The 26,739-nt window shown below is 46.8% G+C and overlaps 1 protein-coding gene across 1 annotated transcript in view; it reads right to left on the bottom strand.

Moving 5' to 3' along the window:
• LOC140188839 (solute carrier family 22 member 6-A-like) overlaps nt 1–11,580 on the bottom strand; it is a 57,467-nt gene extending 45,887 nt beyond the window's left edge. The window contains exons 1-2 of the mRNA XM_072245491.1: nt 11,179–11,580; nt 5,160–5,263 (exon numbers count right to left, since the gene is read on the bottom strand). Of these exons, the coding sequence (XP_072101592.1) occupies nt 5,160–5,263; nt 11,179–11,580 (506 nt within the window). The remainder of the gene's footprint in view (nt 1–5,159; nt 5,264–11,178) is intronic.
• Between the last annotated feature and the right edge of the window lie 15,159 nt (nt 11,581–26,739).

Genomic DNA, 26,739 nt, shown 5'->3' with positions numbered 1-26,739 from the left:
GGACGACCAGGGGTCGGACACCTTAGTGAACGCAAAGGTAAGCGGTTTGTGGTCTGTGAACGCGGTGAAGGGCCTACCTTCTAAGAAGTACCTGAAATGCCGGATTGCCAGGTACAGTGCCGATAGCTCCCGGTCGAAAGCACTGTATTTGAGTTCGGGTGGTCGTAGGTGTTTGTTGAAGAACGCCAGGGGTTGCCAGCGACCCTCGATGAGTTGTTCCAGCACTCCACCGACCGCTGTGTTGGATGCGTCTACCGTGAGGGCAGTAGGAACGTCCGTTCTGGGGTGCACTAGCATCGCGGCGTTTGCCAAGGCTTCTTTGGTTTTAACGAAAGCGGTTGCGGCCTCTTCATCCTAGGTAATGTCCTTGCCCTTACCCGACATCAGGGTGAACAGGGGGCGCATGGTTCGGGCTGCTGAGGGGAGGAAACAGTGGTAAAAATTCACCATACCCACGAATTTCTGCAGGCCTTTGATTGTGTTGGGTTGGGGGAAGTTGTGGACCGCGTCTACCTTGGCGGGCAGCGGGGTTGCCCCGTCTTTAGTAATCCTGTGGCCCAGGAAGTCGATGGTGTCGAGTCCGAACTGGCATTTGGCTGGGTTGATTGTAAGGCCGAATTCGCTCAGGAGGGAGTAGAGCTGGCGGAGGTGGGACAGATGCTCCTGCCGACTACTGCTGGCTATGAGGATGTCGTCCAAATAGATGAATGCAAAGTCCAGGTCGCGTCCCACCGCGTCCACTAGCCGCTGGAAAGTCTGTGCGGCATTCTTTAGACCAAACGGCATTCGAAGGAATTCGAAAAGTCCGAACGGGGTGATAGGTGCTGTTTTGGGGATGTCGTCCGGATGTACAGGGATTTGATGGTATCCCCGGACGAGGTCTACCTTGGAAAAGGTCCTTGCGCCGTGTAGCTTTGCTGCGAAGTCTTGAATGTGCGGCACAGGGTAGCGGTCTGGCGTTGTAGCCTCGTTCAGTCTGCGGTAGTCACCGCATGGTCTCCAGCCCCCCGTTGCCTTGGGCACCATGTGAAGGGGGGAGGCCCATGGGCTGTCGGACCATCGTATGATCCCTAATTCCTCCATCTTCTTGAACTCCTCCTTCGCCAGTCGGAGCTTGTCCGGTGGAAGCCTTCGAGCACGGGCGTGGAGGGGTGGTCCCTGGGTCGGGATGTGGTGCTGTACTCCGTGTCTGAGCATGGCTGCCGTGAACTGCGGTGTCAGAACTGATGGGAAATCCGCCAGGACCCTGGTGAATTCGTCGTCGGACAGCGTGATGGAGTCCAGGTGTGGGGCTGGCAACTGTGCTTCACCCAGGGAGAACGTTTGAAAAGTCTTGGCGTGGACTAATCGCTTCCCTTGCAGGTCGACCAGCAGGCTGTGGGCTCGTAGAAAATCTGCCCCCAGCAGTGGTTGGGCCACGGCGGCCAGTGTGAAGTCCCACGTGAACCGGCTGGAGCTGAACTGTAGCCGCACCGTGCGGGTGCCGTAGGTTCGTATTTGGCTGCCATTAGCGGCCCCCAGGGTGGGTCCCGGTTCTCTGTTGCGGGTGTTGGAGGTAAGACGCTGATCTCCGCTCCGGTGTCGACCAAAAAGCGGCGTCCCGACTGCTTGTCCCAGACGTACAGGAGGCTGTCCTGATGGCCAGCCGCCGTAGCCATTATCGGCGGCTGGCCCTGGCATTTCCCGGGAATTTGCAGGGTGGTCTGCAGCGGCGGGCCTCTGTGCCCCACCGCTGGTAGTAGAAACACCATTGTTCGTTGGGCTCCTCACTCCCGTCGCCGGGTTTTGTAGGCTTTGCTGCCGGGCCTGGTCTGGTCTGTCGCTGGGCACGGGGCTTGGTGATCTGTGCGACGGATGCCCCTCTCTCTTTCCTGGCATTCCACAGCACATCAGCCCGGGCCGCCACCTCCCGGGGGTTGCTGAAATCTGTGTCGGACGGCAGCAGGCGTATGTCCTCGGGCAGTTGCTCTAGGAACGCCTGCTCAAACATGAGGCAGGGTTTGTGTCCTTCAGCCAGGGCCAGCATCTCGTTCATTAATGCTGACGGCGGCCTGTCTCCCAAACCATCCAGGTGCATTAAGCGGCGTGCTCGTTCGCGTCGTGAGAGTCGGAAAGTCCTTATGAGCAGGGCTTTGAATGCTGTGTATTTGCCGTCCTCTGGGGGCGACTGTATAAACTCCTCAACTTGTGCAGCTGTCTCCTGCTCGGGTGAGCTCAGCACGTAGTAGTAGCGAGTGGACATATCTGCCGAATGTGGAATTGTGCTTCTGCTTGTTCGAACCATAATTGGGGTCGCAGCGTCCAGAAGCTTGGCAGTTTTAACGAAACTGCGTGAACAGATGCAGCGTCGGTCATCTCTGGTCCAAATATCGTTTGGGCCGTCGGGGTCACCAATTGTAGCGGTGTGCTACACACAGCGCTAGAATAACCGCACGGAGTCGGGGAGTTAGAGTTGCGATGAAAAAGATTTATTCAAACTTCGCGGCCCGCTTTAAAGCCTTCCCGTTCCCGCCCTCCCTGGGTGGGACTGCTGTGGGAGACCCTTTCCACGCGCGGGATTTTCCCCCTGCTGGTGAGGATGGCCTGGCGCCCTTTTTGGGGCCGGCCCACTGCCTGCGCGGGCTGTTGTGAGCCGGTTCGTGTGTGCCAGAAAGTGGGTCGCCACAAAAGGAACAATAGTGCGGGCTATTATCTAAATGAGGAGAAAGTTCCAACATCAGAGGTGCTGAGGAACTTGGGAGTCCTCCTGCAAGACTCCCAGAAGGTTCATTGACAGGTTGAGTCTGTGGTAAAGAAGGCAAATGCAATGTTGTCATTTATTTCAGTGGGAATAGAAAAGCAAGATGCTGAGACTCGATAAGACACTAGTCAGACTGCACTTGGAGTATTGTCAACAGTTTTGGGTCCCATATTTCAAAAAGGATGTGTTTTCCTTGGAGACAGCCCAGAGGAGGTTCACGAAGATGATTCCAGGAATGAAGGGATTAAGATACAGGGGAGTGTTTGGCAACTTTGGGCCTGTACCTACTGGAATGTAGAAGAATGCTGGAGGATCTCTTTGAAACCTACCAAATGTTGAAAGAATTAGATAGGGTGGATGAGGAGAGGATGCTTCCTATGGTGGGAGCATCCAGATATAGAGGGCACAGTCTCAAAATTGAGGGGCAACCTTTTAGAACAGAGGTAAGGAGGAATATTTTTAGCCAGAGAGTACTGTCTTTAAAGAGAATGAACCCTCACAAGGTAGGAGGTCCCGATGGAGTACCTGGTAAAGCTCTGAAAACCTGTGCCTACCAACTAGCAGGAGCATTCAAGGACATTTTCAACCTCTGACTGCTACAGGCAGAAGTTCCCACTTGCTTTAAAAAGGCAACAATTATACCAATGCCAAAGAAGAATCATGTGGGCTGCCTTAATGACTATTGACAGTGATGAAATGCTTTGAGTCGTTGTTTATGTCTAGACTGAACTGCTGCCTCAGCAAGGACCTGGAGCCATTGCAGTTTGCCTATCGCCACAATAGGTCAACGGCAGATGCAATCTCCATGGCTCTTCACACGACTTTAGGCCACCTAGACAACACAAACACCTACATCAGATGCTGTTCATTGAGTATAGTTCAGTATTTAATACCATCATTCCCACAATCCTGATTCAGAAGTTGCAGAACCTGGGCCTCTGTATCTCCCTCTGTAATTGGATCCTTGACTTCCTAACCAGAAGACCACAGTCTGTGCAGATTGGTGATAACATATCCTCTTCGCTGACAATCAACACTGGTGCACCTCAGGGGTGTGTGCTTAGCCCACTGCTCTACTCTCTATATACACATGACTGTGTGGATAGGCATAGCTCAAATACCATCTATAAATTTGCTGACGATACAACCATTGTTGGTAGAATCTCAGGTGGTGACGAGAGGGCGTACAGGAGTGAGATATGCCAACTGGTGGAGTGGTGTCATAGCAACCCCTCATCATCAGTAAGGTGGAAGAGCTTCAGGAAGGGTAAGATGAAGGAACACATTATAATCCTCATAGAGGGATCAGAAGTGGAGAGAGTGAGCAGTTTCAAGTTCCTGGGTGTCAGGATCTCTGAGGATTTAACCTGGTCCCAATGTATTGATGTAGTCATAAAGAAGGCAAGACAGCGGCTATACTTCATTAGGAGTTTGAAGAGATTTGGCATGTCAACAAATACACTCAAAAACTTCTATAGTTGTACTGTGGAGAGCATTCTGACAGGCTGCATCACTGTCTGGTATGGAGGGGCTACTGCACAGGACTGAAAGAAGCTGCAGAAGGTTGTAAATCTAGTCAGCTTCATCTTGGGTACTAGCCTACAAAGTACCCAGGACATCTTTAGGGAGCGGTGTCTCAGAAAGGCAGCGTCCATTATTAAGGACCTCCAGCACCCAGGGCATGCCCTTTTCTCACTGTCACCATCGGGTAGGAGATACAGAAGCCTGAAGGCACACACTCAGCGATTCAGGAACAGCTTCTTCCCCTCTGCCATTCGATTCCTAAATGGAGATTGAAGCTTTGGACACTACCTCACTTTTTTAATATACAGTATTTATACTTTTCCACATTTTAAATGATCTATTCAATACATGTAATTGATTTACTTGTTTATTTATTGTTATGTTTTATTTTATATATTTTTTTCTCTCTCTGCTAGATTATATATTGCATTGAACTGCTGCTGCTAAGTTAACAAATTTCACGGCACATGCCCCTGATAATAAACCTGATTCTGGTTCTGAATCTGTGGAATGCTCTGTCATAGACTGCGGTGGAGGCCAAGACAGTATGTATATTTAAAGTGGAAGTTGATAGTTTCCTGATTGGTCAGGGCATCAAAGGATATGGCGAGAAGGCAGGTGTGTGGGGTTGAGTGGGATCCAGGATCAGCCGTAATGGGGTGGCACAGCAGACCTGATGGGCTGAATGGCCTCATTCTGCTCCTACGTCTTATGAGCTTATGGTCTCAGAACAGGCCCTTGTGGAACACCACAGGTCGCCAAGCTTCATCTGGAAGCTTCCCTGGAGCCCATGCCTCCTGACTTTTTGAATAATCCTACCATGGGGAACATTATCGAATGCCTTCCTAAAATCCATGAGGAGATTCGGATGAATCTCTCGTTCCCAGAACCTTACCTGTCGGAGAGCCTCCCGAGAATGACAGATCCCACCAGGATTCCAGCCATGTAGAGAGACTGTACCATGTGTCTCAGCGATTTACGGTTACACACCAGGTCCCACTGCCAAAGCAAGAACACCGCCAAGACACTCAGAGAGCGGCTGAACAAGTGTAAGAAGCAACAGGAGCTGAACTTCTGGACTTTCGGTAAGATGGCAGCATGTTCGAATGCAACAACCTCTTGGGGACCAATCAAAGGGGTGGAATTCTCCTTTTCTTTTTAAATTTTTTTTTCTTTTCTCTTTCTTTATTAATCTTTTTATTGATTTAGAAAGAGCATATATACAAATAAGAGGAGAATTATCTCAAATATATATACCAATAACAATACGAACAGAAAGTGAAATACATGTTAGCAAAATCATACATAGTTTTAAGCAAATATGTAATATATATAAAAAAAGAAAGACAACTAATTCTCCTCTTATCAATTCGTAGAGAGAGAAAAAAACCTTTAAATTTTTTAAATGAGAAGGGAAAAAAACCCCACTACACTATAAGAAAAAAAGGAAAAACAAAGAGGACTGGGCAGTCCATTCTGAGGATACGACTTTCTGCTCAAATCTAAAACTTCGAAAAGTAATAATTGGAAGAGTAATCAATCAAGTGAAAATATTGAATAAAAGGTCACCAGATTTGCTCAAATTTAAAGGACGGATCAAATGTCCGTCTGATTTTCTCTAAACTTAAACAGGACATAATGGAGGAGAGCCAAAAAAAGACAGTATCTCTCCAAAAATTGTCTAGCTTTATACAAGACCAAAACATACGAGTTAAAGTGGCCACCTCAATATTACACCGGTCACAAATAGGTTTAATGTTGGAAAAAATAAGTGCTAGTTTATCCTTTGACATATGGGCCTGATGCACCACCTTGAACCTTGGAAAAAAAAAGAAAAAAAAATTGTTTTTTTTTATATAGTAAATTATACTGTTCTCCAGGAACAAGCAGTACAGATTACCTGACTGGCAGACCACAGTACGTGTGCTTGCAACACCGTGTGTCCGACAGAGTGATCAGCAGCACTGGGGCTCCACAGGGGACTGTCTTGTCTCCCTTTCTCTTCACCATTTACACCTCGGATTTCAACTACTGCACAGAGTCTTGCCATCTTCAGAAGTTTTCTGATGACACTGCCATAGTTGGATGCATCAGCAGGGGAGATGAGGCTCAGTACAGGGCTACGGTAAGAAACTTTGTCACATGGTGTGAGCAGAATTATCTGCAGCTTAATGTGAAAAAGACTAAGGAGCTGGTGGTAGACCTGAGGAGAGCTAAGGCACCAGTGACCCCTGTTCCCATCCAGGGGGTCAGTGTGGACATGGTGGAGGATTACAAATACCTGGGGATACAAATTGACAATAAACTGGACTGGTCAAAGAACACGGAGGCTGTCTACAAGAAGGGTCAGAACCGTCTCTATTTCCTGAGGAGACTGAGGTACTTTAACATCTGCCGGATGATACTGAGGATGTTCTACGAGTCCTTTGTGGCCAGTGTGATCATGTTTGCTGTTGTGTACTGGGGCAGCAGGCTGAGGGTAGCAGACACCAACAGAATCAACAAACTCATCCGTAAGGCCAGTGATGTTGTGGGGATGGAACTGGACTCTCTCACGGTGGTGTCTGAAAAGAGGATGCTGTCTAAGTTGCATGCCATCTTGGACAATGTCTCCCATCCACTACATAATGTACTGGTTGGGCACAGGAGTACATTCAGCCAGAGACTCATTCCACCGAGATGCAGCACAGAGCGTCATAGGAAGTCATTCCTGCCTGTGGCCGTCAAACTTTACAACTCCTCCCTTGGAGGATCAGACACCCTGAGCCAATAGGCTGGTCCTGGACTTATTTCCTGGCATAATTTACATATTACTATTTAATTATTTATGGTTTTATTACTATTTAATTATTTATGGTGCAACTGTAATGAAAACCAATTTCCCCCGGGATCAATAAAGTATGACTATGACTACAGTAGGTCTACCACATCAGTGATCTGTTCGTTGTTTGGAGCTGGTGGACCAGTCAGAGGGGGAGGGGGAGACGGCCAAGGGACTCGGGAGTGCTTGTGCATGAATCACAAATAAAGTTGGCTTGCAGGTACAACAGGTTATTAAGAAGGTAAACAGAATGTTGGCCTTCATTGATAGAGGGATTAAATTCAAGAGCAGGGAGGTCATGCTGCAACTATACAGGGTACTGGTGAGGCCGCACCTGGAGTACTGTGTACAGTTCTGGTCTCCATACTTGAGGAAGGATATACTGGCTTTGGAGGCCGTGCAGAGGAGGTTCACCAGGTTGATTCCAGGGGCCTGTGAGGAGAGATCGAGTCGCCTGGGACTATACTCTCTGGAATTCAGAAGAATGAGAGGGGATCTTATAGAAACATACAAAATTTTGAAAGGGATAGATAAGATAGAAGTAGGAAAGTTGTTTCCATTGGTAGGTGAGACTAGAACTAGGGGGAGATTCAGGGGAGAAGGTTTAGGACGGAGATGAGGAGAAAATGTTTTTCCCAGAGAGTGGTGAATCTGTGGAATTCTCTGCCCAGGGAAGCAGTTGAGGCTTCTTCACTAAATATATTTAAGATGCAGTTAGATAGGTTTTTAGATAGTAGGGGAATAAAGGGTTATGGGGAAAAGGCAGGTAGATGGAGCTGAGTTTACAGACAGATCAGCCATGATCTTATTGAATGACAGAGCATGCTCGACGGGCCGGATGGCCGACTCCAGCTCCTATTTCTTATGTTGTGGGGTTTAGAAGCCGACAGATGGCCGGGGGTCAGATTTTAAAAGGTGAAGCCGGCATCCGGCCGGAGAAGGAAAAGCCCGCGGGCAGCTGGGAGAAGGAGATGCCAGTGTTCCGCCGAGAGGAGGAGGATTCGGGGCTCAGAGGGGGCGGGCTCCCCTGCTGCCGCAGCCCGGGTGGGAGGAGGCCGGAAGCCGGGGCGGGCTGGCCTGCTGCCGCAGCCCGGGTGTGAGGAGGCCGGAGCTGGTGTAGCACGGTTGCGGGGTTGGCCTCTCCCGTCAGTGCTGCCCTCCGGTGTTCAGCCAGCGGAAGGACAGGCAGCCGGGGAGGCTGGGGGACTGTGTGTGTGTTCTCTTGCCTAGCAGTGATTTCTCAGTCAGCCATATCATGTACACAGCTAAACGAAACAGCATTTCTCCAGGGCAAAGCTGCAAGCCACGATATATACAGACACGCACAGCACAGAGAGTTACAATCCAGCACAGCCAGTCACAGTAAATAATATCTGCACCTGTCTCTGAGAATTATGGCCCTGAAGATCAATGGTGAAAGTTGATGGGATGTTCTCCCGGAGCCACGTTTCTGCAAGAACAGATACACAGCAGTTCCTCATCTCGCACTTGGCCAGCTTGTGTTTCAGGGAGTGAACACTGGAGGGCAGCCCCCAGCTCCCAGCCCAGCACAGATCCCTGCCTGCTCTGTTTTCTCCCACACTGCATGATTTGTAGAATTCAGCCCTGGGGTTCATCCTCCCCACAGATACCCACGAAACAAAAAAAAAACCTGGAACCTGTTCAAAGATAAAGCATCAAAAACATCAAACTCCACCCCCCCCAACATGCGAAAAGGAACAGATCGCGGAAATGGCAAAAAAGAAAGAAAAGAGCAGAAGCACAAAATAAAACACACAAAATGGAAAGAGCTCAGGCATATTCAGTTCAGTCTAGCTCTGTCACTCATTTTCTGCAGGCTGCCCGGACCAAAATCACCCAAATAGCAACAAAAAAATAGGAGCGACCAGAATCCAGAAACACACCATAACGTGAACTAGAGTCCAATCCACACGCCGTGTTGATTAAACCTTGCACAAGACGCAGGACTCCGACACCTTCCTCCGGGAGCAGAGAGTGAGAGAGACCATTCAAATGCAGGGACCTTCCCCCAAGAGTAGTGAGTGAGAGGGAAAAAGATATCCAGTTCGAACGCAGGGACCTTCCTCCAGCGAAAGAGACGGAGAGAAAGAAACCATTTGAATGCAGGGACCTTTCTTTGGCAGGAGAGAGCGAGGTTGTCACCTTCCTCCCAGAGCTGAATGTCCTCATGAGAAAAGTATCACCTCTCCACCCCCTCATCATCAACAATTCTACAGTCAGCGTCACCTCGACATTCAGGTCCCTGGGCATCAATATTTCACAGGACCTCGTGTGATGTTGGAGAACTAGATCTTCTTCAATAACAAAAAGGCTCGGCGGAGGATTTACATATTTAAGTATGTTATATTTATGTACTTAAGCACATTTTATTGCATATCTGTACTTTAACCTCGAACTCTACCTGTTGTATAATTCTTTCCTCTCTAACGGTTGAACACTGTTGTTTTTGTTACATGTCACACCCTGAACAGCACCCCACAGCAAATCCCTGATGTACGTAACTGTACACGGAGAATAAAGTTGATCTTTGAAGTTACTGTAGTGACTGTCATCTCCGCATACCTGGATAGCACCCCCTCAACAGTTCCTGGAGTCACACAGCAGAGAAAAGGACCTTCGGCCCATCTAATGCATGCCATCTAAGCTGGTCCCGTTTGCCCCATATCCTTCTAAACCAGGGATTCCTAACCTGGGGTCCACGGATTCCTCAGTTAATGGTAGGGATCCATGGCATAAAAAAGGTTGGGAACCCCTGGTGTAAACTTTTCCAATCCAAGTACCTGTCCAAGTGTCTTTTAAATGTTGTTAATGTACCTGCCTCAACCACTTCCTCTGGCAGCTTATTCTATATACGGACCACCCTCTGGGTGAAGAAGTTGCCCCTCAGGTTCCTACTAAATTTCTCCCCTCTCACCTTAAACCTGTGCCCTTTGGTTCCTGATTCCCCAATCCTGGGAGGAAGACTGTGTGCATTCATTAATTTAAACCCCTCAGGATTTTATATTTCAGGTTTAGTGGACGGCCATTGTGGGAGTGGACCCTGTGTGAGTGGGCCAGTGTCAAAGTGGAGTGTTGAGGCTTTGGTTCAGAAAGACTTTGGCAAAGGTGCCAGAGGATCTAGGTAGATTTTTCAGGTAACTTCATTCCTTCCATCCTTGCTTTCTGTTTAGGAAAGGCAAGCAAAGTTGGAACAGGTTAATGAGGCTCTACGAAGAGATAGGGGATTCAATAATTGGGGATAGCAGGTTTTTGCAGAGGTGAACTTGATCTCCTATTCGAGAATGAGACACGGAACTAAATCTTCAATTAGGGAATGAGATGGGGCAGAGAAAGGAATTTGTGAAGAGGAACACAAGGGTGAGGAGGAAGGTGGGTGGGTGGGGAGAGCTATGAAGTAAGAAGCTGGGATGTGATAGGTGGACAAGGTAAAGGGATGAAGAAGAAGGAATCTGATAGGAGAGGGGAATGGACTCCTCCTTCTCTTTCTCTCGTGGTCCAATCACCTGGTCTGGATTTCCAGCATCTACAGAATCTCTTGTGTTAACATCTTCCCCATAACAGGTTGAACAAAACTGTGCACAACGTTCCCAGTATGGCCTCACCAACATAATGTACCATCCCCTGCACTCAGTGCCCTGACTACTGAAGACCAGAGCACCACACATCTCCTTCACCACTTCCCACCTGTGACGCTGCTCTCTGAACGGGGGAAGGTTGGCCAACTAACGCAAAAGTTTTTGAGGCAGAGCAGGCTCCCTCTTGCCCAAATTCGATCAGACCTTCTGATTGCAAAACTTGGCCATGGACGGTCCAGAGGTCATCTGCAAAAGGAGGAGGGCTGGACAATTAGCAAGCAACCCCACGTCATAAAATCCCAGAGCTACAGAAACGCAAACAATCTGCAAAGACCTCGTCCCTGAGGGAGAAAGAAAATGGGCTCCACCTGGGGGCAACTTGAAAGAGTGGCCCAGGCCAGAGGACTCTGGTTAGCCACTATAAGCGGCCAATGGCCCAGGAGGGGTGATGTGACTTAAGCTGAGATCTGCTTGCAAAGTAGTCATCTTAAACGTACCTCTGTGACGATCGTCATTGTGAACTGGGAGTGGTCGTACACCCACCCATCGGTGCATTCCTGTGTGTCAGGTTGGCTCCCGTTGCCCTGCGTCTCGTTGGTGCCCAGGAGATGCCACTGCGGAGAGGCGTACATGTGGCATTTGTCCGGCCTCCCTTCCCGGTCCATGGGCAGGAACACCCGGAGAAACTCCTCCCTCAAAGGCTCCTCCGTCACATTGAGGTACCTCGAGCCCTCGGTTCCCAACCGCACCCTGCACCAGTGGTCGGGGACGGCAGCCACAAAGTTCTGGAGGAGGTTGTGGGTGGACAGCATAGCAAGAGGAATAGCTAGGAGAGCAATGTGAATGGCGTGGAATCTGCCCACAGTTCCCACCTTCTCCAGGATATCCTCAAAGCCCATGTTCACGTCGTGTGGGCCGGGAGATGGTCACTTTCAGAGAACCTCTATCACCTGGGAGACTTCAGTTCAGGTGGAGAGACGGCAGTCTTTGGGTACAGGTTGGCATCAGCAAATTTCAGCAACATTTAATCTGGTGGCAACAGATACACTTGTTAGAGTCAATGTCAAAATTGAACTTACTTTCATCTGCACAAGCCTCTACCAACATACCAGGCAGCACGTTCCAGGCATCCACCTCTCTCTGAGTAAAAGACTCACCCCTCACATCCCCTTTGAACCTGTCCCCTCTCACCTTCAATGCATGCCCTCTGGTATTGGATATTTCAATCCTGGGGAAACAGATACTCACTGTCTACTCTATGCTGTTCATAATCTCGTCAACCTCTTTCAGATCTCTCCTCAGCATTTGCCACTCCAGAGAAAACTACCCAAGTTTTTCCAGACTCTCATGATAGCACATGCCCTCTAATCCAGACAGCATCCTGGTGAACCTCTCCTGCACCCTCTCCAAAGCCCCCACACCCTTCGTATACTGACACATCGCAAACAGCAGAGGTCCCAGCGCTGTTCCCTGTGGAACAGACTAATTACAGACCTCCAGCTCAAAATAAGTCCCTTCAACCACTACCCTTTGTCTTCTTTGTGCAAGCTAATTCTGATTCCAAACAGCTCATTAGCCATGGACACCATGCATCTTAATCTTCTGGGGTAGCCTCCCATGAGGGACTTTGTCAAACACTTTACTAAAATCCATGTAGACAACATCCATCAATCTCTTTTGTCACCTTGTCAAAAAACTCAATCAAGTTAGTAAGACACAACCTGCCCTGCACGAAGCCCTGCTGGCTCTCCCTAATTTGACCTTGGGTTTCTAAAAGCTCATATACCCTATCCCTGAGAAATTTCTCCAGCAATTTCTTTACAACTGATGTGAGACTCCCCGGTCTATTGTTCCCAGAATTTTCCCATGTTCCCTTCTTAAATAAAGGAACAACATTAGCCACTCACCAGTCATCGGGGACCTCGCCTGTGGTAGAGAGGACACAAAGGTACTGGTCAAGGCCCCAGCAATTTTGTCTCTTGCCTCCCTCAATAACCTGGGATAAATCCCCTAGGAAATTATCCACCTTAATAATCATTTGGAGACCCAACACAACCTCCTCCTTGACCTCTAAAAGCCGTAACATTTTGATGAAGTCAGCACTGATCTCCTGGTCTCCATATCCTTTTCCTTGGTAAATACAGAAACAAAGTACTCAGTAAGTACCTCACTCACATTCTCCGCATCCAAGCAAGTGTCCCCTCACCCCCTTTACCCAGGAGTGGTCCTAACCTCTCCCTAGTTATCCTCTTGCTCTTGATGTATGTATAGAATGCCTTGGGATTCACCTTAATCCTACTTTCCAAGGCTCCTCCTGCCTTTCCTAATTCCCTTGGGTTCTTTTCTGGTTTCTTTATAATCCTCGTGTGCTTTGTTTCATCCCAAAATGTATAAAGGAGAGGTGAGAGTGAATATTGGACTGCTGGAAAATGATGTTGGAGGGGTAGTACTGGGGGACAAGGAAATGGCGGACAAACAGAGTAAGTATTTTGCATCAGTCTTCACTGTGGAAGACATTAGTGTTGGTGGAAGTTCCAGGTGTTGGGGTCAGAAGTGTGTGAAGTTGCCATTACTATGGAGAAGTTTCTTGGGAAACTGAAAGGTCTGAAGGGAGATAAATCACTTGGACCAGATGGTGTACAGCCCAGAGATGGCTGAAGAGATTGTGGAGGCATTAGTAATGATCTTTCAAGTGTAACGCCCTGGTTAAGATTGTTACTGCTATGCTGATGGTATTTCACTTTAGCAGTTCTGTAAGAGCAGTCTGATCTGCTTCAGCCTGTTTGGGTTTGAGCTGAGATGAGAAGCTTTGTTATTCAGGTTAGGAATGTTGTGTCAGCCAATCAGGATGGTGGAATTGGGAGAGGTTTCTCAAGAAGGCTGGGTGGAGAGCTTATTGTGAGGGACACTGGTGTGGGTCGAGGTCTTTTTGGTGGGAACTGGGAGAAGACAGAAGGGAAGATGGCTGAGAATGCCATCTCTGATGCACAGGGTGCTTTGTGCAGTTGAATGGCTTCAAAGAGGAAGGACCAATACTCCTGTGGGGGAGCTCATTTGTTCGAAGTGGATTTCGAGCGACAGTGGAATGTGGTGTGTGCTTTCACACAGGCCGAGGGTCCAGTGCGTGAGATAAAGACAGCTTCAAAATGAGATCCAGCTCATGTGCACATTTGACTGTTTAGTCATAGAACCATAGAAACTACAGCACAGAAACAGGCTCTTTGGCCCTTCTTGGCTGTGCCGAACCATTTTCTGCCTAATCCCACTGACCTGCACACGGACCATATCCCTCCATACACCTCCCATCCATGTATCTGCCCAATTTATTCTTAAATGTTAAAAAAGAACCCGCATTTACCACCTCGTCTGGCAGCTCATTCCATACTCCCACCACTCTCTGTGTGAAAAAGACCCCCCTAATGTTCCCTTTAAACTTTTCCCCCCTCACCCTTAACCCATGTCCTCTGGTTTTTTTCTCCCCTTGCCTCAGTGGAAAAAGCCTGCTTGCATTCACTCTATCTATACCCATCATAATTTTATATACCTCTATCAAATCTCTCCTCATTCTTCTACGCTCCAGGGAATAAAGTCCTAACCTATTCAACCTTTCTCTGTAACTGAGTTTCTCAAGTCCCGGCAACATCCTTGTAAACCTTCTCTGCACTCTTTCAACCTTATTTATATCCTTCCTGTAATTTGGTGACCAAAACTGAACACAATACTCCAGATTCGGCCTCACCAATGCCTTATACAACCTCATCATAACATTCCAGCTCTTATACTCAATACTTTGATTAATAAAGGCCAATGTATCAAAAGCTCTCTTTACGACCCTATCTTCCTGTGATGCCACTTTTAGGGAATTTTGTATCTGTATTCCCAGATCCCTCTGTTCCACTGCACTCCTCAGTGCCTTACCATTAACCCTGTATGTTCTGCGTTGGTTTGTCCTTCCAACGTGCAATACCTCACACTTGTCAGTATTAAACTCCATCTGCCATTTTTCAGCCCATTTTTCCAGCTGGTCCAAGTCCCTCTGCAGGCTCTGAAAACCTTCCTCACTGTCTACTACACCTCCAATCTTTGTATCATCAGCAAATTGGCTGATCCAATTTACCACATTATCATCCAGATCATTGATATAGATGACAAATAACAATGGACCCAGCACACCACTAGTCACAGGCCTCCACTCAGAGAAACAATTCTTTACCACCACTCTCTGGTTTCTTCCATCGAGCCAATATCTAATCCAATTTACCACCTCTCCATGTATACCTAGCGACTGAATTTTCCTAACTAACCTCCCATGTGGGACCTTGTCAAAGGCCTTACTGAAGTCCGTGTAGACACTATCCACTGCCTTCCCTTCATCCACTTTCCTGGTAACCTCCTCGAAAAACTCCAACAGATTGGTCAAACATGACCTACCACGCACAAAGCCATGTTGACTCTCCCTAATAAGCCCCTGTCTATCCAAATGCTTGTAGATTCTGTCTCTTAGTACTCCCTCCAATAACTTAACTACTACTGACGTTAAACTCACCGGCCTATAATTTCCCGGATTACTTTTCGATCCTCTTTTAAACAACGGAACAACATGAGCCACTCTCCAATCCTCTGGCACTTCACCCGTAGACAGCGACATTTTAAATATTTCTGCCAGGGCCCCCGCAATTTCAACACTAGTCTCCTTCAAGGTCCGAGGGAATGATGGGCCCTTTTGTTTTTTTGTTCTTTCTTTTCTTTAATAACTCTTTGGTTAAGTTAACATTCATAAATATACTTTCTGTATAATTGTGTGCAGCCTGTTATTTCTTGCCGAAGGGCTCTTGCTTGGGAGCTGGAAATACTCACAAAGACTGACCAGGGTCCTGGGGAGTGAGACATCCTGACCGTTCCGATTTGGCGGAACCCAAGTCATATCGACCCTAGATGTACAGAGTTTGCTGAAGGTGGTTTCCTCACCGGAGTCCAGTGGCTGTTAGAGAGGGGCTAACAAGCCATATCTCCAGAGGTGCCCAGTAAAATGGGGTTTCATGAGATCACTAGAATCTGGACTGGTTCTGAAAGACTGGAAAATTGTAACTGTCACTCCACTCCTCAAGAAAGGAGAGAGGCAGAAGAAAGGAAACTATAGGCCAGTTAGACTGACCTCAGTGGTTGGGAAGAGGTTGGAGTTGATTATTAAGGATGAGGTCTCAGGGTACTGGAGGCACATGATAAAATAAGCCATAGAGAGCATGGTTTCCTCAAGGGAAAATCTTGCCTGACAAATCTGTTGGAATTCTTTGAAGAAAGAACAAGCAGAATAAACAAAGAAGAGTCAGTTGATGTCGTGTATTTGGATTTTCAGAAGGCCTTTGACAAGGTGCAACACATGAGGCCCCCTAACAAGCTATGAGCCCATGGTATTACAGAAAAGTTTCTAGCATGGATAAAGCAGTAGCTGATCGGCAGGAGGCAAAGAGTGGGAATAAAGGGAGTCTTTCCTGGTTGGCTGCTGATGACTAGCGGTGACCCACAGGGGTCTGTATTGGGACCGATTCTTTTCACATTATATGTCAATGATTTGGATGATGGAATTGATGGCTTTGTTGCAAAGTTTGCAGATGATATGAATATATAAATTAATTGAATGAATGAATTGACTTTATTTCTTACATCCTACGCATACACGAGGAGTAAAAATCTTCACATTATGTCTCCGTCTAAATGTGCAAAGTGCAATCACAGTGATTTATAATACATAGAACAGTCAATGTGATATACAATGTAACAATGTACGGAGGAGAGATGGCGACATGACGCAGCTCACAGCGGCCACTCCGGTGGTGATGTCTGTTATTTGTCAAGTAGGGGGCCGTGCACAATCCTGACTTGATGGAGACGGACGTGAGAGCACGGAGGAACATCTGGTGAAACTTCTGAAATGCTGCTTCGCTGCTGCTGCTATGTGTGATCCAGAATCTCCGGAGGGGAAGGCCCCGAATCCTTGGCTTTGCTTGTTACTCCGCGGCCGGGGCGGGGTCGAAGCGCTCGGCAGAGGATGGTGCTCGGAGAGGCTGTGTCGGAGGGCTGGTCGGAGGCTCGAAGTTTTCGGACGGACTCAGAGTCTGCTGCAGTCGGCTGCTTCCAATGGTGCTGCATCGGCAAGTTGGTGGTGCTTGGAGGTTCATGGCAGGGAGAGTTTCTCCCTTCTGCCGTCTGCGTGAGATGATGAATCTATCGGGACTTGGAGACTTTTTTTTTACCGTGCCCATAGTCTGCTGTTTATCAAATTATGGTACTGCTTTGCACTGTTGTAACTATATGCTATAATTATGTGGTTTTGTCAGTTTTAGTCTTGGTTTGTCCTGTGTTTACTTGTGATATCATTCTGGAGGAACGTCGTATCGTTTTTTAATGCATGCATTTCTAAATGACAATAAACGAGGACTGAGTGTCCTCAAAATCTAATCTAATGTAAAGAAGATGTGATTCTTCAGAGATTCAGTTAAAGGATGCAAACAAGACAAAACATGTAAATAATAACAAGGAAACACAAGACCTCTGTCTACCATTTAGGAGGTCTACTCGTGTCCGTAAACGCACAGAGAGACTGATAGGGACTTGTTGAATTATGTATTTGTTTTGATTAATGTTATTCTTTATTTTTTTCTTTTTAAGGAAGGGAAGACGTGGTGATATCACATGCAATGATGTGCCAGTTCTTGTTTGGAGAGCACTGAGCATGCGTGGGGTTTGCCAGAATGTTCCAACATGTGGCAGGGTTAAGATGTGTTTGTTTATTTCTGTAAATAAAAGTTCTTTAATTCTTCCAGAAGATGATTCTTTGTTGTTAACCCATGGAACGTTAAAATATAAGTAACATAACAATGGGGACTGGCTTCCTCCTCCTGAAGTCGACAATCAGCTCCCTGGTCTTGCTGACATTGAGTGAGAGGTCATTGTGTCACCACTCAGTCATATTTTCAATCTCTCCCTCCCGTGTGCTGATTCATCACCTCCTTTGGTTGGAACGAGAGAGGTGTCATCAGCAAACTTGAATATGGTCATTGTAAATGGTGCTGTGATTAGGCTTGGGTTAAAGACGTGTGTTGCTGGGCGGTGCCGTCCGTTGGGCCGGGAGGGCTGGTTCTGGGCTTTGTCTCTAACTCAAATAAATACGAACAGATGCAGAGTTTAAAGTCCTGAACAGGACCAGGGTCATGCTGAGGGCATTGTGCAGGGTCAGGCCGGGCTCGACAGCGTGACTCTGTTTAAAGGTAAAGAATGATGATTAGAATTGTCCTGTCAAAAGCTCCGGGGCAGCGTGTTCCTGTGTGGGTGAGGGGAAGATGTACCAAGCTCAGGTGAGACAGAGAGCACTTGGTAAACACACACACACACACACACACACACACACACACACACACACAGTGTCATTCTGCTGAGTGTGTGCACTGCAATGTCTCCCTCCCCCCTCAGAATATTCTAATAACACTGGACAACAAAAATTTTGCTTCTTGAATATTTTTGGGTGCATGTTATGGACTTTGGGCTGCTGATCATGAAAATCACCATGAAATTTCCCTGTCACACACCGTTTTTCAAAAATCATCTGTATTTGGTACTTCAATTCATAATTCGAGGCAATTAAAATAAGCCCACAATGTAAGCAGAGACGTTTTCAGCCTTGCCCAGGCATGTCCAGGGAGGGCGGATGCTACATAGCAGGACAGGTTTTAGAAAGGTTATAATTTCCACGAAGGGTTTCAATATTGGAAGCAGATGTTTCCCAGAATAAATGATGCCGAGATTCAGGAAGGCATTTTTGTTGGTCCACAAATCAAACAGGTCACCAATGACAGGCAATTTGAAGAGGTTCTCGTGGGACTGGAGAAAACCATATGGGAGGCATTCAAGAATGTTGTTGAAAATTTTCTTGGCAAATTCAGAGCATCAAACTTTGTGCAGCTGGTTGACAACATGCTTCAAGCATGCAAAACCATGAAGTGCAACATGTCACCAAAGATTCATTTTCTGCATTCCCATTTAGACTTCTTCCCTGAAAGTCTTGTGTCTGTCAGTCACGAGCACGGTGAAAGGTTTCACCCGGACATTGCGGTCATGGAGAAACGGTATCAGGGCAACCGGAAATGCTGGCTGAATATTGTTGGACACATAAGCGAGAAGCCTCAGACACTGAGTACAAATGAAAATCATCAACAAAACATTTTTAGCTGAGTTTAACTATTGCAAAGCATCAGCACTGTTATGCAATTAAACACATTATATTCAATAAAATTTCTTGTTTCTCCAAATTCCGACATGAAACAAGTCGTCTGAAATTATATTTGTGTTTAGTTTCAAGCGGTCTATCAGAAACAAAAAACATTATCCAAGCAAGCAAAACTTTTGAAACAATTTATTGTCCAGTGTAATGGGTTCTGAAGGGCTTGACTTTATGGTAACTTTCCAGACGTACACAGTGGAATATTCCATCTCTTTAGGAATGGGGATGTGTAAATGTGTATATGTCAAGCAACACACATCAAAGTTGCTGGTGAACGCAGCAGGCCAGGCACCATCTCTAGGAAGAGGTACAGTCAACATTTCGGGCCGAGACCCTTCGTCAGGACTAACTGAAGAGCTAGTAAGAGATTTGAAAGTGGGAGGGGGAGGGGGAGATCCAAAATGATAGGAGAAGACAGGAGGGGGAGGGATGGAGCCAAGAGCTGGACAGGTGATAGGCAAAAGGGGATATGACAGGATCATGGGACAGGATTATAATAAATTAAAATAAATAAGTAACAGATGGGGTACGAGGGGGAGGTGGGGCCTTAGCGGAAGTTAGAGAAGTCGATGTTCATGCCATCAGGTTGGAGGCTACCCAGACGGAATATAAGGTGTTGTTCCTCCAACCTGAGTGTGGCTCCATCTTTACAGTAGAGGAGGCCGTGGACAGACATATCAGAATGGGAATGGGATGTGGAATTAAAATGCCTCCCCATCTATAATTTCTTCGGCCTTTCAACTTTTCGACCACATTTTGACTCAGAATATTTATTTATTATTATTATTTTAAAAAATTTTCTCTCTCTCCTTTTTCTCCCTCTGTCCCTCTCACTATCTATACCCCTTGCCCATCCTCTGGGCTCCCCCCCCCCTTTTCCTTCTTCTTGGGCCTCCTGTCCCATGATCCTCTCGTATCCCTTTTGCCTATCACCTGTCCAGCTCTTGGCTCCATCCCTCCCCCTCCTGTCTTCTCCCATCATTTTGGATCTCCCCCTCCCCCTCCCACTTTCAAATCTCTTACTAGCTCTTCCTTCAGTTAGTCCTGACGAGGGTCTCGGCCCGAAACGTCGACTGTACCTCTTCCTAGAGATGCTGCCTGGCCTGCTGCGTTCACCAGCAATTTTTATGTGTGTTGCTTGAAATTCCGGCATCTGCAGATTTCCTCGTGTTAATGTGTATATGTTGTTTGTATACTGTATTTAAGGTTCGATACTTCCGTTTACTTTGTAATATGATTGTAACCAAAATAAAAGGATCTAGTGCTTTCCTGGCAAATATGACAAATAAACTTCTCGAGCTTCCAGCCAGGTACAGTTATTGATTAAAACTGATGTTTCAATGACAAGCTCTGCCATCTTCATCAGGGATGATATATAATAATATATAATATATATACGTAATAATAATATATAATGTAATATAATATATACATATATAAAGTTGTGTGTGTACATATATATATATATAATACTGAGGCTTGTCTAGTCCGGTGGCATTTATACCCCCATTGTCCATCCCTCCTGATTGGTTAGTCCTCATCCAATCAGATTTCTGTCCTCCAACCTGCTTTACAGTCGAATTCCAGTTCTTAATTTGTTAAAATTCTTTGGCACAGCACAGCGAAGTCAATCCTTTGGCCATTGCCAATACAGCTGTCTACTACTGCTGATCTTCGCTTAGTTCACACCGTATGTGGGTCAAGGATGTCCTAGGACTCAGGTCGGCTGGCGGCTACAGGATTCCTTGTGGATGTGCAGCCAGACAGGTAGAAACCTGCATCAACAAGCACAGGAGGTGTATCCATTTGGATTACCAGGAGTAATCGGCGGCAACAGAACACTGTATTCGCAATAGCCATAGGATTGACTTCGATGGCACAAAACTACAGTACCTTGCCAAAGGCTTTGAGGACACCTGGTGAAGGAAGACATTGAAATAAAACCAGAGGAAAAGAATTTTGACAAAAATGAAGATCGTGCTCAAGAACTGGAATTCAATTGTTAACAAGGTGGGAGAACAGAAACCTGATTGGATGAGGACTAACCAATCAGGAGGGATGGACGACGGGGGTATAAATACCACCAGACTAGACATGCCCAGGCATCATCCCTGATGAAGCTGGCAGAGTTTGTCATCGAAACGTCGGTTAAAATCGACACCTGGACCCAGCTGGGAGCCCGAGAAGAGTTAAATCATTGTAACTAGATTGTGGGGTGATCCACGTGTAGTCTGAAGTTAACGTTGTGGGTAATTAAAGATGGTGTGTCTCGGTGCCTAATAAAGGGGGAGAGAGACCGGGGCAGCCGGGAGTTCACACTTTACAAAGTATGGAGCTGTTCACTGTGTTTTCTGGTCGATATCTTTTTGTAAATATTGGAACTTTTCTTTTCACTATTTTTGTAAGCGTGATGTGCTAGGTGACTCCAGACTATTTTTTTCCCCTTTAGTCGTGCTGCACGTATCTAACATCAGGGAACCCCGGCTGACAAGGGATACTGAGGCTCTGGTCAGCAAAGAGAAGGAAGCACGAATCGTGTTTAGGCAATTGGGTACAGATGACTCCCCTCACCAAATATAAAAAGTTTTAAAAGTTAAAGTCCGTTCTGAGCCTTGTGGCCCATCAGGCCTGTGCTTATGCTGGTTTCTGTGGCGTGAAGCGACTGAGAGTACAAATCAGCAAGACAACACCTGATTGCTTGAGTGTATATGCAGTTGAAATGTTTGCCATATTGTTAGCACTAGAATGGAGTGAGCAGGTTGATTGTAATAATTTTGTGATATGTAGCGATTCTGTATCGGCCCTTGCAAGCATTAGGGCGGGTACAGCTAGAGGTCACCATGAAATCCTGTTTGCAAATTCAAGACTGACTAGACAAGGCAAAAATATCGCATTCATATGGGTTCCAGCACATGCGGGTATTATGGGAAATGAGACAGCAGATAAGCTGGCAAAAGCAGCAGTCAAAAAGGATCTCTAGAGGTCAATATTAAACTATCAAAATCAGAGGGGAAGAGCATAGTGTGGAGAAGGATAAGTCAACAGTGGCAGCAGCATTGGGATCGAGCAATAAAAGGAAGACATTTACATTCAATTCAGAACAGAGTAGATATGAGCAGAAGTAGGGGAGTAAAGCGGAAGGAGCAAGTAATTACAGTATAAGTAGATTGAGAACTGGGCACAGCAACCTTAATGGCACTCTGGCCATCATAAACAGGCATCCAACAGGTTTTTGCGATCTATGTCAGGAGACTGAAACAGTAGAGCATATCCTTATTTCATGCCGGAAATTTGCACAGGAGGGGCAACAAATGTTACAACAATTACGCAAAATAGGACTGGTAGAGAAGAGTGTTAAGGGTTTATTGGAATGTGGGGAGAGTGATCAGGAGAGGAAATGGTTGTTCAGTTCTTTAAGGGCGACGGGACTGGAAAGACAGCTTTAAAGTGATGGACAATGAGGGACAATAAATCCTGAAGATGGCAGTAATGCAACAGTGTGGATGCCAACTGCCATAAAAACTCAAGGAAGGAGAAGAAGAAGAAGAAGAAGAAGAAGAAGAAGAAGAAGAAGAAGAAGAAGAAGAAGAAGAAGAAGAAGAAGAAGAAGAAGAAGAAGAAGAAGAAGAAGAAGAAGAAGAAGAAGAAGAAGAAGAAGAAGAAGAAGAAGAAGAAGAAAGAAGAAGAAGAAGAAGAAGAAGAGAAGAAGAAGAAGAAGAAGAAGAAGAAGAAGAAGAAGAAGAAGAAGAAGAAGAAGAAGAAGAAGAAGAAGAAGAAGAAGAAGAAGAAGAAGAAGAAGAAGAAGAAGAAGAAGACTGAGAGTACGAGACTCTCCTCCTGGATAGGACGCCAGTCTATCGCAAGGTTAACCCCCAGCAATTGCCAGTACCCATTTTCAGCTGGGTGGACTAGAGCAGCGTGTGGTCAAGTGCCTTGCTCAAGGACACAACACGCTGCCTCGGCCGAGACTCGAACCCATGACCTTCAGATCGTGAGCCCAACGCCCTAACCACTTGGCCACGCACCACACCATAAAAAGTTTCAGAGCTGACTAAGAGAGAAATCAGGAGGGCAAAAAGAGAGGGTAAAAGATAGATTTGTCCATTAGTGTTAAGGATAAGGGGATAAAAGAAAAGAGGTCCTGAAGAAGGGTCTTGCCCAAAACACCAACTGTTTGCTCTTTTCCGTAGATGCTGCCTGGCCTGCTGAGTTCCTCCTGCATTTGAGTGTGTTGCTTTGGGTTTGCGGCATCTGCAGATTTTCTCTTGTTAAAGATAATCCTAAAAGGTCCTTCAGATTCTCAGATCACTTATCTGTGATGCTAATTCCAGCAAGCAAACCACCAATCAATGGGCCAAACCGGTTCTAAAGGTGGAGAAAAACCTGGCCTGAGGGCCCAATCTCAGCACGGCTTTGATAACGCGAACTGGAGAACGTTCAGGGAGGCTGCTCCCGTGACAACCATGTTAACATCGAGGAATATGTAGATTCTGTGACCAGCTGCATAGAGACATGAACTGAGGATGTTACCATCATGAAATGCATCCGGGTGGGGGAAAATCAGAAGCCACGGCCTTTTGCAGAGGTCTGTGCATGGCTGAGGGATCGTGATGCCGCCTTTAGACTGTTGGACATGACAGTTCTCAGAGAAGCAAGAACCGTACTTTCCCGTTCCATCGGGAAGGCAAAATGGGAGCATTCCCAGAGTGTTGTCCACAGCGAAGCAGGTTCCGGTGAATTCCAAAGAGATCTTGGTCAGTCAGGGAGAGGGGCTGAGGAAAGGCAAATAGATTTCAATTAGATGCGTGTGAGGTGAGGCATTTTGGACGGACAAACCAGGGTAGGACTTATACAGTGAATGGCCGGGCACTGATGAGTGTTGTGGGACCAGAGGGACCTGGGAGTACAAGGACAGTTTGCTGAATGTGACTGGTTAAGTAGATCGGCTGGTGAAGAAAGTGTTTAATGTTCTGGCCCTCATCAGTCAGGGCGTCGAGGTTAGCACAAGGGAAATAATGTTGTAGTTATACAAGCTGGTGAGGCCATGCTTGGAGTGCTGGGTACAGTTTACGTCACCCTGTCACAGGAAAGGCATTGTCGAGCTGGAGAATGTGCAGAAGAGATTTACGAGGACACTGGCTGGACTCGAGGGTCTGAGTTATAGGGAGAGGTTGGCCACACTGGATCTTTATTCCCTGGAGAATGAGGGGTGACCTCATCGAAGTTTATAAAACCATGAAGGATGTACGGTGGATGGTCACAGTCTTTCCCCCAGGGTCGGGGAGTCCAAATCCAGAGGGCACGGACAGAAGAGAAGAGGGGAGAGGACCTGAGAGGAAACCTCTTTACACAGAGGGAGGTGAGTAGCTGGAACGAGCTGCCCGAGGAAGGGGCAGGGTGGGTACAATTACAATGATGAAGAGGCAGTTGGATAGGGACGTGGAGGGGAGGGGCCGGGAGGGTTATGGGCTGAACACAGGCAAATGGGACTAGCAGCAAGGATGTGGGGGTCAGTATGGGCCAGTTGGGCTGAAGGGGCTATTTTCATGGTGTGTGATTCTGTGATTGGTGGAAATGGGCGCTCGATAGCATCGACCTGGTGGGCCGAAGGGCCTCTTTTCCTACTGTAGTTGTCTACAACTGCTAAGGATTTATTTATAAATATGGACAGACATCAAATATCCCAGCTCCTCCTGCCCTGACTAACTAGGAACCTGTCAACTTCCACTTTAAATATACCCAATATCCACAGCCATCTGTGGCAATGAATTCCACGGATTGACCACCCTCTAGTTAAAGACATTCCTCCTCATCTCTGTTCTGAATGGACATCTCTCTGGTCTGAGATGGAGTGCTGATCTGCATTCCAGCATTTCCTGTCACTGGTGTCTCTGTTTGAACCAAGAGGGAGCACCTCACAGGGGGATCAGAAGTGGAGAGAGTGAGCAATTTCAAGTTCCTGAGTGTCAACATCTCTGAGGATCTGACCTCGACTCAACACATCGATGCAGTTATGAAGAAGATAAGACAGTGGCTATATTTCATTCGGAGTGTGAGGAGATCTGGTACGTCACTAAAGACCCTCGCAAATTTCTATTATGTACCGTGGAGAGCATCCTAACTGTTCCGGTTTCTGAACGGACATTGAACCCACGAACACAACCTCACTACTTCTTTAATTTCAATTTTTCCACTACTTATTTAATTTAACTATTTAAAATAGATATATTTACTATAATTCACAGTTTTTTTCTCTATTATATGTATTGCATTTTACTGCTGCCGCAGAGACAACAAATTTCACCAGATATGCCGGTGGTATTAAACCTGATTCTGACTCTGAATCTTAACGAAGGGAGCTGGCTTTCTGAAACTGAACCTTAATTTATCCAGAACAATACGCACACAAATTCTGGAAGGAACTCAGCAAGCCAGTCAGCATCTGTGGAGGGAAATCAACAGTCGACATTTCGGGCCGAGACCCTTCATCGGCACTCAGTCCCAGCGAGAGGTCTCACCTGAAATGCTGACTGCATATTCGTTTCCATAGACACTGCTTGACCTGCCGAGTTCCTCTGGCATTCTGTGTGTGTTGCTCTGGATTTCCAGCGCCTGCAGAATCTCCTTGAAATTCAAGATAGTTTAATGTCATTTCCAGCACTCAAGTGTAAAGGAGAACCAAATAATTGTTACTCCAGATCCGATGCAGCACAAACCAAAACACACACAGTAAATAAAAGTATATAAGATATTTATAACTTGGGGAAAGGAACTGTTTTTGAGTCTGGCGGTCCCATCGTGGATGCTGTGTGGCCTGATGGGAGTGGGACAGACAGTCCGTGAGCAGAGCGAGTGTGATCCTTCATGAAGTTACTGGCCCTTTTCCGGCACCTGCCTGTATCTATGTCCTCGATGGGGGGGTAGGCTGGTTGTGTAGGATGTGTTTTGGGACCATGAGAGGTTGTGTGAGGTGCGCACCTCCCGGGGGTTTGTAACCGCTCGCCAATGTAAGGGGGAGTGTGAGTGGTGCGAGATCTCCTGAGGTTGATAACCGTCACAATAACCACTGCCGCACAGTAGGTTCTCTCCAGGGTCTGAGGGTCTGTCACAAAAAACTGTGGGTCAACTGTTTAAGAAAAGTAACAAGAAAACCTTTTTCACCCAGAGAGTGGTGGATATGTGGAGTGCTCTGCCCCAGAAGGCTGTGGAGGCCAAGTCTCTGGATGCTTTCAAAACAGAGATGGTTGGAACTCTTAAAGATAGCGGAATCAAAGGTTATGGGGATAGGGCAGGAACTGGATACTGATTGTGGATGATCAGCCATATCACAGTGAATGGTGGTGCTGGCTCGAAGGGCCAAATGGCCTACTCCTGCACCTATTGTCTATTGTCTATAAGATGGCTTGAGTCACAAAAATAAATTGAGGTGCTTTCATTTACCTCAAAACAAGACAAAAACTGGAAAAAAAACAATATATATATATTGCCACCCTCAGACAAAAGAGAACTAACCCTAAAGCCTTGGTAACCTGAGGCTTATAACTGCTAAGCCCCCCCCCCCAGACCAACCAAAAGCTAATTAACTCAATTATCCAATGAAAGATGGTATCCTCCACCATCAGCACACCGGTGCAGGTTGCTGCTGCCTCGATATGAGACAGATCCATCCAGCAGCTCTGTTTCAGACCCGGTCACTGCTACTGCTGGGGATGAGTGTTTCACCGAGTGCGCCGTGTGCCAACCGTAGTCAGTGACAGGCCTTCGTCACGGGGTCACTCTT

Source organism: Mobula birostris, chromosome 28 (assembly GCF_030028105.1).
Source record: "Mobula birostris isolate sMobBir1 chromosome 28, sMobBir1.hap1, whole genome shotgun sequence".
In the NCBI taxonomy this organism is placed as follows: domain Eukaryota; kingdom Metazoa; phylum Chordata; class Chondrichthyes; order Myliobatiformes; family Myliobatidae; genus Mobula; species Mobula birostris.
This window is presented reverse-complemented; position numbering and strand designations above follow the sequence as displayed.